This window comes from Polypterus senegalus, chromosome 18, assembly GCF_016835505.1.
Source record: "Polypterus senegalus isolate Bchr_013 chromosome 18, ASM1683550v1, whole genome shotgun sequence".
In the NCBI taxonomy this organism is placed as follows: Eukaryota; Metazoa; Chordata; class Cladistia; order Polypteriformes; family Polypteridae; genus Polypterus; species Polypterus senegalus.
In genome coordinates, this window is record NC_053171.1 from 44,388,953 (window position 1) to 44,401,183 (window position 12,231).

The window sequence follows — 12,231 nt, forward strand, 5'->3', positions numbered from 1 at the left end:
GGTTTTACTAACGAATCTTTGTAGTTCTTCGGAAGAACTTCTTCCAGTCTTATTGTAAACCCACTATATCTGTAGACACCCCCTCTGGCAGTGTTTGTGCTCTGTACTTTCTTAAATTTGTAGTGTTTTATTGAATGGCATATGATTCATTCTTTCTGGTGCTTTTCCAGGGATGATGGAAGCTGTGTAGAAGGAATCCTTGAGATATTTGACATGCTCCTTGCCGTTACATCACGCTTTCGACAGCTGAAGCTCCAGCGTGAAGAATATCTGTGTTTGAAAGCCATGATCCTGCTCAATTCAAGTAAGCTTAATGAAATATTGACAAAATAATTATGTCCTGAGTACAATCTTTGTATCCTAAGGTGCTTTATAAAGAAAATTAACAAAATTAGCATGCTGGGTAAAACTATAAGGTTAAAAGCAACCAGGAATCCACACGGTTTATGAAATCAGTAGCATAGCGAAACACCCATCTATTGAAATGTTCTTAATGGTACTGTGGTAAGTCTGTCTGTTTTGATTGCACCACAAATTTACAAACCTAACTTCACCAGAAATGCCTGACATTCCTTTTTCTTTGTGAGCCCTTTTTAATGAGACATTCCAGCCCATAGGTTTCTCTTTCTTTGTGCTTCTTGTTGTTTTTCATTGTTTTTCATTGTTGTTGTTGTTGGACATTTCAGCCCTGTTGTGGACGCCAGATAACATGACACCTGGACACACATGGGATGGTTTACTATTTTACGCCGGAAAATTGCCTTTGTCCATCAGAAGTTCCCGCCTCATTGTGGACACTGGACAGGGTTGTCAGGTCCTTATAAAATGTATAGTCCAAAGACAGCTTAAAAATAGTGAATTTGCCCACATAAACAGCCCAATACCTGAAATAGACAAAATGACACACCAGAAAGCAGAGGGCTGTGTCAGAGCGACAGAGTTAGGTACATACCATCCGACCTCTCCAAAATATTTCAGAGGTGATAGAATGGGTATAGACGTACTACCATCATACAATGGTGTGGGAGTCCCCCTCAGAGATTTTATATACAGGGTGGTCCAGATCTAATTATGCAATTTTCATTACGCTATAACTTATTAAGTTTATTACATAGAGAACTCTCAACTGAATGGAGGATAGGTGGGACATTACCTGGAAGATCAGTGAATTAATTCAATGTAAGTCAATTTTCGTTTATTACAAGATATTCCAAACAATTCTTTTGTCTTGCATTGTTTCCCTGAATTGCATTAAAAGTTGCATAATTAGATTTGGACCACCCTATACAAATGCAAATAGCAGGGAAATGGGTACCAGATGAATGAAAAACATGATAAAAGTGCGGTGGACGGGGTGCTGAAAAATAGCCCAAAATTGTTTCTAACAAGTAGCACAAAAATCTGCAAACTGCCAAGCCCATTTTTCCTCCCACAGATGACAATCAAAAATAATCCAACTGGGCAGAAGAACCATAGACCTGGCAACACTGATGCTGAATATCATTACACCTGAACAAGGGCCTGGATGCCAAACAGATAGACGCCTTATCATTTTATATATTGAGAGATTACTAAGCTGCTATTATTTTAACTACAGGAATATTAAAACAGATATAAAGCTAAATGAAAACCTTGATCTCAGTGTGAATTAAATTGTTTGATATTTTATCAGGGTGATATTTAAACAAAATTCATGACTGCAAATTAAAATTAATATAATGTGAATCTATTAAGATTTTGTGTTGTTTAATAGTCCAGGCATGTCATACATGGCTGTTATTCAATATGGGGATCTTTACAACAAAGCATGAAAATTATGAAAGTAAGGTTTCACTTAAATAATTCATCTGGATGGGTTGGTTTGTCTGGAATTATTGGGGAATGAAGAATGAGCACTTCAGTGGCCTTAGTAGTTGTGCCTCAACTTAAAGATAAAACCAGGAGATGAATGTGACAACACAAGTGAGTGAGCAAGGCAGAGTTTTTTAAATTCTTAACACACAATGGAAGCATCAAGCAATTGTTCATTTTTTCTGTGATATGCTTATGGTGGTTGTTTGTTTTAAACAAGTCTTAGCTAACCTATAGAATATAACTAGGTATGTGATGAAGTTGAGCAGATCAGCAGTCACAGGAGACACTGGAAGAGCAAAATGGTTTACTCCCCTTACTCTAAATACTGATATTTTAATTTGCAATTCCAACTTTGTTTTTACATTGTTAGATTTTTTTGTTCTTAATTTAGATGACCACCTGATGGTCAGAACTTCAGCTTATATAGTACATTGTATTTATACCAATATATTGTAAAAAGAAGAAGGGTGGCATGGTGGCCCAGTGGTAGTGAGGCTGCATCCTCACAGTAAGGAGACCACCATTCATGTCCGAGGTCCTCTCTGCGTGGGTTTGCTCTTCTTTCTTCCCACTGCCTAAAGACATGCAGGTTGGGTAAATTGGCCTGTGTGTGTATCCCCTTTAATGGATTGGTGCCTTATGCTAGCTGGGATAGGCTCCAGTACCTGGATTAAGCTGGTTCAAAAATTATATGACATTTTGGAAGAATTAGCAGACATTTATTTTAGTTATATTTCTTTTTTTTTTCTTTTTTTTACTCATTGGATTTATTATTTATGTCTTGACTCCTTGAGCTTTGCCCTTAAAACATAGGTCAGAATGGCCAAATTCTTATTCCAACTCCCACAATTCAAAGCTTTCAACCATGTATTATTAATTCACTCTTTTTAGCATAATTTCACGAGTGAGGGAAGAATGGAGCGTGAGATCGACAGGCGGATCAGTGCGGCGTCCGCAGTGATGCGGGCTCTCCATTGGTCTGTCATGGTGAAAAAGGAGCTGAGCCATAAGGCAAAGCTCTCAATTTACCAGTCGATCTACGTTCCTACCCTCACCTATGGTCATGAGGTATGGGTAGTGACCGAAAGAACGAGATCGCAAATACAAGCGGCTGAAATGAGTTTCCTCCGCAGGGTGTCTGGGCTTTCCCTTAAAGATAGGGTGAGAAGCTCAGTCATCCAGGAGGTGCTCAGAGTAGAGCCGCTGCTCCTCCGCATGAAGAGGAGTCAGATGAGGTGGCTCAGGCATCTGATCAGGATGCCTCCTGGACGCCTCCCTGGTGAGGTGTTCTGGGCACGTCCAACCGGGAGCTGGCCCCGGGGAAGACCCAGAACACGCTGGAGGGACTATGTCTCCTGGCTGGCCTGGGAACGCCTTGGGATTCTCCCGGAAGAGCTGGAAGAATTGGCCAGGGAGAGGGAACTCTGGGCCTCTCTGCTTAAGCTGCTGCCCCTGCGACCCGACCTCGGATAAGCGGAAGAGGATGGATGGATGGATGGATGGATAGCATAATGTCCACCCTTTTACTTCTCTCAGAAGACTGGTACCCGAGGTGTGCCACTTTATAAATTCCAGACTTTCTTTAAGTGTGACAGGTTTGAAGAATCTGTCATTTATTTAGATTTACTCAGTCTTGTATTAAAGCATTGTTTCTTGAGTTTATTTGGAATATATAACACTTTGTATGTCACAGAGATATTTGCACATACAGACCAGTATGCTTCCTAATTAGCACAAACTGCTTTGCAAAAAGGGAATTTAAGTGCTTTGACAATTGAAAGGTGTGTGCATGCAATTGTAAATTTCAGGTTTGAATTATAATCTACTGTCATCTACAAATGCAATTTTTTCTTTTTATTGTATTCAAACATTGTACTTAAAGAACTTAGTTGGCCTTACACTCTTCAGTTAAGCCCAACATTTCTACAGACACTAGATTTGACATGTTATCATAAAATATATTCTTATGACCAATAAAAAATGTTTTTAAATTTGAAAGATTCCAGTGAAGGCTCTGCCAGAACAGCACAAGTGTGTCTTCTGGTATTAGCTGTTGTGAACAAGCCGCTGTGCAAATACAGAATGAATATGCAACTTCAGATAGCATTTGACCATAATATGATAGCCACTGGTCAGAGTTCCTCAGTGGTGAAGATGTACTTATTGAGACATGGGTGGAAATGAGTGTGTCTGCATCTCTCAGTCTAGAGGTTTACAGTGCTGTATCATGTGAGGCGTGTGGAATGATCAGCCTCGACCCTGACAGACACCAACTCACAATGTCCTTAAAGCACACACTTTAATTTTCTGCTTCTTTTGTACACACAGTGCACCAATCACCAACCACGCTCACAGTCCTTTCTTTAACTCTCTTTTCTTTATATTCTGTCACCTTCACTCCTCTCCCACAAGATCTGTCCTCTGCCTCCTGACTCCAGCTCCCTGAATGGAGTGAGGTGGCCCTTTTTATGGCACACCCGGATGTGCTCCAGGTGTTCGCTGATGATCTTCTTGTAGCACTTCTTGGTGTGGAGGAAATGCTGCATGGACATCCGGAAGCACTCCAGGTGTGGCTGGTTCCTCTCCTGGCAGCACTTCCTGATGTGGTGAAAGTGCTGCCATCCAGTGCTCTAGGATAGTCCAGGCGCCCCCTGGTGGTTGCCACGGACCCCAACAGGGTTGAGCTTCCAAGCTCCAAATCCATGGCCCTGATATAATCCAGGGGTGCTGCCCTCTTCTGCCCCAAGGAAGATATTGCCCCACTCCTGGTCCTTCCCTTCTCCAGCCTCCCAGTGGGGCAAGGTCCCTGGTCATCTGCCACAGGTGTTAAAGGACAACTGTTAAACCACAAACCGTGAAGACGTCAGCTTAGCACATGATAATTACATCCGTTTAGAATTTTGGACTCTTATTTAGCGGCTGATTTCTAAGTTAAGACAGCAGTTAAGATAAATTCTGAAGAAGCCAATTTAATCCAAATCACGTTTGTGCCCCAAACGCTGCATGCAGAACGAGGGGTCATTCAAAAGCACAGGCTTAGTTATTTGGCTGAATGGAGAAATTTTTTCATGTAACTAGCTGTCTTTTTTAAGAAATTAAACGCTTGACTGAGAGCACATTAGCCCTATTAGCACATATTTTGAAAGAAAGGGCACATTTAAAAACAAGCAGCGCCTCAGCATGTTTAGGTGTTTGTTGCCATGGTAGCCCTGTGTCTTAAAATTTAAAGGAAACAGTTGGCAAAGCGCTTTAACTCCATATCAGGGACTCGCACATATTGTAAACTGTGCTCTGTAATGTGATAATTAAGAGCTATCCCACCTCACCACTCATAAAATGCATTTTCTTACTTTATCGATCCATCCATCCATCCATATTTTAGCCTGCTTACCCTGTTCAAGGTCACGGGGAGTCGATGCTTCTCCCACCAGCACTTGTGAGGGCACCAGACCATCACAGAACACAATCACGCACACACCCACACACACACACACAGACTCACTTGTACAGGAGCAATTTAGAGATATTGCTTAACCCAAAACACACGTCGTTGGCATGAGGAGTACGCATGAGAGCAAAACCCACGGATGTATGAAGGAAAGATAGTGCCCAGACCTACTGTATATGTGAGCGCATGAAACATGGCTGCCTTTATTGTAATTTCAGTTATCAAAAATATTCAGCCTGGATGGACCGGTCTTCAGCTGAGCTTCCCACTTTAGAGTCTATGAATTGTATACTTTTGTGTTTTCAAAAACACCTTTCAAGGATCTGATATATGAAAGGTACTACATATCAAAGAATGATTATGAAAAACAGGGCTTTGAATAAGTCAGGACAACGAACAGGGAAGCCATGTAGCCTTGTGTCCATGTGGAGTTATGAGGCATCTAAAAGATTTGAGTGGCACTGCTGGCCTACCTTTTAAATCTGAACTAGTCATGAAAGATAAGAAAACTATTCCAAACCGTGACTTAATTCATTCAGATTCAGCACTTCAGTTCCTATTCGTTTTTATGATATTCCATTCCTTTATATGGCTGCATTCTCCTAACTCCATGTTTTATCTTAATCAATTATGATCACCATGCTTGTAGTTGTTGTAGTGGTAAAAGACTGTGCCATGTTTCAATGATGACTTAAACAGAAACATGGACACTACAGGTTATAAAAAATGAATCACTCACACAAAGGGGGAAACACAGACGAATATCACAAATTAAGGATATTTTACAGAGAGGTTTCTTGTAGCATATATTAGCAAGAACCATTTCAAAGGCATTGTTCTTTTACAGAAATCCTATGATCATGATGCCTTATCTTCGTAGTTGGCCTAAAAAAACACGCATTTGCCATGTTCAAGTTTCATGTGACATTGTGTGACTTATTGCAGTAGGTAGATTAAATACTTAGCTGGTAGACGATTTCAGGTGTTTCTTTAGTCAGTCTACTCCATTCACATTGCCTGCTGGCTTTTTCTACACAGCATGTAAAGTGTTCTGCTTTGCATTTGTGTACTTCCTATATTGATTTGCCTTGATTTGATTGATTTGGCCTTGATTTGCGAGCATAATTTGTTCTGGAAACGTGCTTGTAATCCAAAGCACTCGTACATCAAAGTGTATTTCCCCATAAGAAATAATGGAAACTCAGATGATTTGTTCTACAACCAAAAATATTCATATAAAAATTATTAATACAAAATATAAAGTAAAAATACATAAAACAAATTAACCTGCACTTTACCTTTTAAAAGAATCGTGGCTGGTGTGAGGGAGACGAGGGAGAGGAGAGGAGAGGAGTAGGAGGGTTATTGTATAGGACAACTTTCACCATAACTAATGGAATCACTGCTATCTGTTGGCACACTGGAATCTTTCATTTTTTGTGACTTTAACAAGGAAACCTATCCAATGACAGTTGCTTTACCTGAAGAGTCACTACACTTAGACACAAAATAAAAGAAATGCTTTATGCGCTGTAAGGTTTCTAGACTCTTTTGGAATTCCCCCCAGTGGGACGACACGCGGAAGACCGTCCCAAAGCAGCAGCAGGCTCCCAGCAATGTAGCAGTTCGCCGCAAAAGCGAATCTGAAAAGATTGTGGTCATGCTATAAGCTCCTGTCATTGATGGGTGATGCAAGGAACATTATAAATGTAAGGACACAGTATTACTTGGCCACTAACCTGGCCAGGACCCTGCCTGATTGCTGTGTCTGTGTATAGGAGAGTGGCAGATCCCGCTACAATAAAATAACTGTGCTGTCCCTGTTTCAAGCTAAATGAAAACTGGTTTTGTTGAAGTACTGAGGCTCAGCTTTGTGTTTTGGGGTGCAAGACAGGGACACGCACGTTACAGCACACACACGTGGTCACCATGCTATAGGAAACAGTATACGCTTGTACGGATGTTGACTGTATGAGTGAGGCATGGGAGATGATTACCCACAATCCCGCAGAGAGAGAAGAACCATCGGCTCAGTTGTGCTCACGTGACGCTCGGCAGACAAAGCATATACGTACTACTCGAATTGCAAGACCTCGTTTGTTTATCAAGTTAAAATTTATTAAAAATTTTAGCTTGTCTTGCAAAACACTCGCAGACCAAGTTACTCGCAATCCAAGGTTTTACTGTATATTCAACTATTTATTGTGATAACACTGAAATGAATAACATGATACACTGAATGTTTCAGATGAGACCACAACAACTTCGTTTTTCTCTTTTTCGTGACTGCTGTTAACGTTACCATAACCTTCACTGTTTGGGCCACCCAAACGATAAACCAGTAGGATTCCTGAAATCTCCTCTAACTCTTGGGACACTCTCTTTCTCTGACTATACATCCATCTTTCTCCTTTGTTCTGATCCTTAATCCTACTTACTTATTGGATCTACGGCAATCCTCTCAAGTCTGAAGCTTCACATGAAAACAGCTTCTTTTATCTGTGGACACTGAAATAAGGCTGTCAAGTGTAATGCTGTCTGAATCCCTGCTTGGTCACTGAATTCATGAATTGTATATGTTCTCCCTGTTTTCACTATGAGTTGTAATTTTATTTACTTTCCAAATCCCAAAATTATGCAGATAAACTGGCAGTATAAATGATTGTAGGTATGGCAGTGTGAGATGTCCTAAGGAAGATCTTTCGTTGATCCTGAAGCAGCCCAGAGTGTGTATGATTGTGTGTGTGTGTGTGTTTAGGTGGCACTGGCGTAGTAAAATGTTCTTCAAAATCATTGCGTTACTTAAGTCTATGGCATACCTTTGCTAGCCAGTGGTAACTGAACACACTTATTTACATACAATATTTTTATTCCCACTGTCTTTCAAACTCTAAATGATGCTTAGGCCCTAAAATCTAACCTCAGGCTTAACTGAGGCTGAGTAAACAACACCATTTTTTTCCTCAAAATCGAAAAGCAATAGGCTTTGGCCTACATAGACTATGAAGAGATCAAAGCCAAAAAAACAAACCAAAATTTTCAAAAAATATCAGAAAGCAAATTGAAACCGGAATACCTTTGTCCCACAATAACAAAACAAAGATTCTAATGTTTAAAGAATTTATTTAACTAAAGCAAACAATATCTAAAGAAAAAGGAAAATCAAAAGGGAGGTTGTGCCTAAAAGGGAAACATCAGAGCTAATCTGTCAGCAAAGTGGTAGATAAACATTTTGGGCACGACTGGAAAATGCATGTAGAAAAGCAAAAAATTGTCGAGAACAAAAGGACACTGAATATCAACATCTCAGAAAAGGAGTGGAAGGCAGCCATGCACAGAACTCACTGTAGCTCACAAAGCATACAATTATTCAACTTAAAATCTTTCATCGAGTACAGCTGTCTCATTTAAAACCGTCCAAAATGTTTCCAGGGCAGATCCAACCTGCGAACACTGCGATTAAGCTCCAGCCTCACTTAGGCCATATGCTTTGGGGAAATGCCAAATTAACACCAAAGTCTTTGCATGCCTATCAGACAACGTTGGTGTTACAATCTCTCCTAATCCATTAACAGCTGTGTTTGGTGGACTCCCAGATCTGCTCATGGTGGAGAAGGACACACAAACTGTAATTGCCTTTACTTCACTATTAGCACGTAGACTTGTCTTGCTCAACTGGAAGAATCCTAACTCACCTCTTTTAAGTCAGTGGGTAACTAATGTACTATTTGAAATTGGAAAAAATTCTCACTTAGAGGACCTGTTCAAAGCTTTTTTTAAAACCTAGCAGGATCTAATCAGTAACATTTTAGAATAAGCATTCATATTTCACCCTGCACTTTAACCTTTGTGCACAATTAACACGCTGCTTTCCTCACATGCCCTGATTTACCCCACGTGATCCGTCAGCCTGCCAGATCGTAGTTTCTCTTGACACAGGTTACACTCATTTATCATTTGCTCCATCTCTTAGCTACCGTGTGATAGAAATCTGTCATCTTGGGCAGTGTGGACCAGCACTATGAAATGAAAGTACAGGTATATCAAATTTAATATTGCAGTTTATGGAAACATAATTCATCTCTTGGCATCAACTAGTGCGTTTTGTGCCGTTCTGCATATATTGTTATCATTGTGCATGAATTTTCACTTTTTTTTAAGCATAGATTTGAATGTCTTCATTCAAAGGTCACTCATACAGACTTGTGTTTTTATCCTCTCTATTAATAAGTCAAAATGATGTGACAAACATGTTTTATTTAATGTTAGTAGTATGTCATAGACTTTGCTATATTTTTTATTGTCAAGAACCCTTTTGCTGCAACAACAGCTTTAATTCTGTTGGGGTAAGAATGTTTTGCACACTATTCAGGAGTGCTCTTCCCCATTTTTTCTTAGCAGAGTTTACAGAGATCTCCAAGGCTGGTGGGATGGCACCTGTGGACAACAGTTTTGAAATAGTGCCATAGATTCTCAGTAGGGTTAAGATCAATGCTTCCAAAACATTCACATTTCTGTTTCTGAGCCATTCCAGTGTTACTTTGATCTTATGCTTAGTCTTGTTGTCATACTGGAAGATGGATCTTATCCCGAGCCATAGGTTCATAGCAGACTGGAACAAGTTCTCCTGGTATATTGTGTAGTATTTGTGCTTATCCATTGTCTCTTCAACTCTGACAAGATTCCCAGTCCCAGCACATGAAAAGCATGATACTGCCCTCACCATATTTTACCGTAGGTATGGTGTTTCTTGAGGTACAGACAGTGTTAGTTTTATGCATCACATATCTCTTTGAAGTCTGGCCAAAAAGTTCAATTTTGGTCTCATCTGACCATGAAAATTTCTCCCACAACTTAACTGCACCTTTCTCATGGTTTGTAGCAAATGCCAAACATGCTTTTATATGGGCCTTCTTAAGGAATGGCTACTTGAAATTTTGGACCCTTGCACCTTCAGTCCAGTTTCAGCCAAAGAGCATTGCAGACTTCTGAGAGTCACAGCTGGATTTTTAATAACCCCTCTCACCAGTCGATGTCTAGCTGTGATTTTTAGTTTTGAAGGATGGTCTGCTCTAGTAAGAGTATGGGCACTGTGATGATCCTTTCACTCTCTGATGATGGATCCAACAATGCTTAATAGGACTTTCAAACTTTGATATTTTTTTGTAGTCATTTTCTGCTACCTTGTACATTTCAATGACTTTGCTTCTTACGTTAGCAGAATGTTCCTTTGTCTTCATTTTTCCAGTGATTTTCCAACAAAGACTATGGCCCTTGCTAAGGCTGCTTTTTATATCCAGGGAAATATAAAGGACTCACAAGTAGCACCTAATTATGTTTAGTTATAATCAAGTCACTGTCACTTTTGTGTTGTTTGCTATTAATTTGTCATTTTTGTAAATCTGGAGGTGCACCATTAAGAAGGCTAACAGAATGTTAGGTTATTTTGTGCCCTGATGTGTGGAGTAGAAGTCCAAGGAGGTTATGCTCAAGCTTTATAACACACTGGTAAGGCCTCGTCTCGAGTTCTATGTTGTTTTGGTCTCCAGACTACAGAAAGGACACAACAGCACTGGAAGAAGTCCAGAGAAGAACAACTGGGCTGATTCCAGGGCTGCAGGGGATGAATTCTGAAGAAGCAGTGTGGTAGACAGTAAGACTTTAGGGACTTTCAAAATTATCCTTGATGTTTTTTTCGAAGAAATAGATTGGCTCTGGCAAGCTTTGTTGGGCTGAATGGCCTATTCTCATCGAGATTGTTCTAATGTTGAAACACTTATACAAACACTAACTTCTGAGTTTTTATTCTTCCGTTACATTTCTACAGAAAATGATTTATTTGGAAATACATTGTTATAACATAACAGTTCACATTAAAAACACTGAATGGATAAATATGTGTCTTTTGTCCTGTAGGAAATTATGATTAATTTCAAATGATTGAATACTTTTGCATGGTACTGTATCTGTATAATGAGTGTACCTGCATGGCCTCACTGTAACGGTATGACTGAGTGTCTCCTACTTGAACAAAGAAGTGAAAGACAAAGAGCCTTAATTAAGTAACTAGTCTGAGGTAAAAAGTACTGCAAGTGTAGTAGATATGCCAGGTAGTGTTGGTCCTCAGCACCTGGGCTATCTGAGCTACCACTTAGGGACATTGTGTGCCCTGTTGCTGTGAAAGGTGCCCTTAGTAGTCAAAAGGGAACAGATGGGTGTAGTGGCTTTCTTTGGACAACAAAGGGGCGGTATCCTAACACACAATGGCAGGTATATAGCTCCTTGCTGCCTTGGAGAAAGAAGAGTATATTTAAAGCTGTCCAGAAAATATCAGCATTTTAAAGGGTACCCTGACCCTACAATTGATTCCATGACCTCACCAGATAAGGACCCCCAGTATGAGGTTTAAAGGACACAATAGACAACATGAATTTGGAATAGGAGGCAGAAAACAAAGTTCTCCAGTGACCGAAAGGCACTAATGAACGAAAGAACTGTATTTGACAGGGAGCAAGTGGTCAAAAATGGACAAAGAGAAATTTCAACATCTATTATGGTAGGCTGAAGTTGGGCAGATTGTATTCACTGCGCTATTGTGTTTTTCTTTTTCCATCTGTACACACATCCATAGTTTATTGGTGAAAGGGTATTGGTTTTTGTGGTCTGGCATTGTTTTAGGATATCACAAACATTGTTACTATGGATTCAAAAATATTCAGACTCTATTTAACTAACTATGCTTGTCACGGGCAATTGTATATGTATTAAGGTTTATCAGAGACAACACCACACATCTAATTGACAAAATATGATTGTTAGAGCTTGCTACTTTATGCTTCTTACTTTTAAATCATTTATTCTTAAATAAAAATACAGACAGGAATAAGATTTGCAATATTGTCTGTAATCTAGCATTTAGCTTTTAAAAA

The 12,231-nt window shown here is 39.8% G+C and overlaps 1 protein-coding gene across 5 annotated transcripts in view; it reads left to right on the top strand.

Annotated features, from left to right (window-relative positions):
* The window catches only part of LOC120519109 (estrogen receptor beta-like), a 122,117-nt gene that overhangs the window by 94,049 nt on the left and 15,837 nt on the right, over positions 1-12,231 (top strand). For all 5 annotated transcript variants that reach the window (XM_039742211.1, XM_039742213.1, XM_039742210.1 and 2 more), the window contains one exon: positions 171-304. In XM_039742211.1, coding sequence (XP_039598145.1) covers positions 171-304 — 134 coding nt within the window. The remainder of the gene's footprint in view (positions 1-170; positions 305-12,231) is intronic.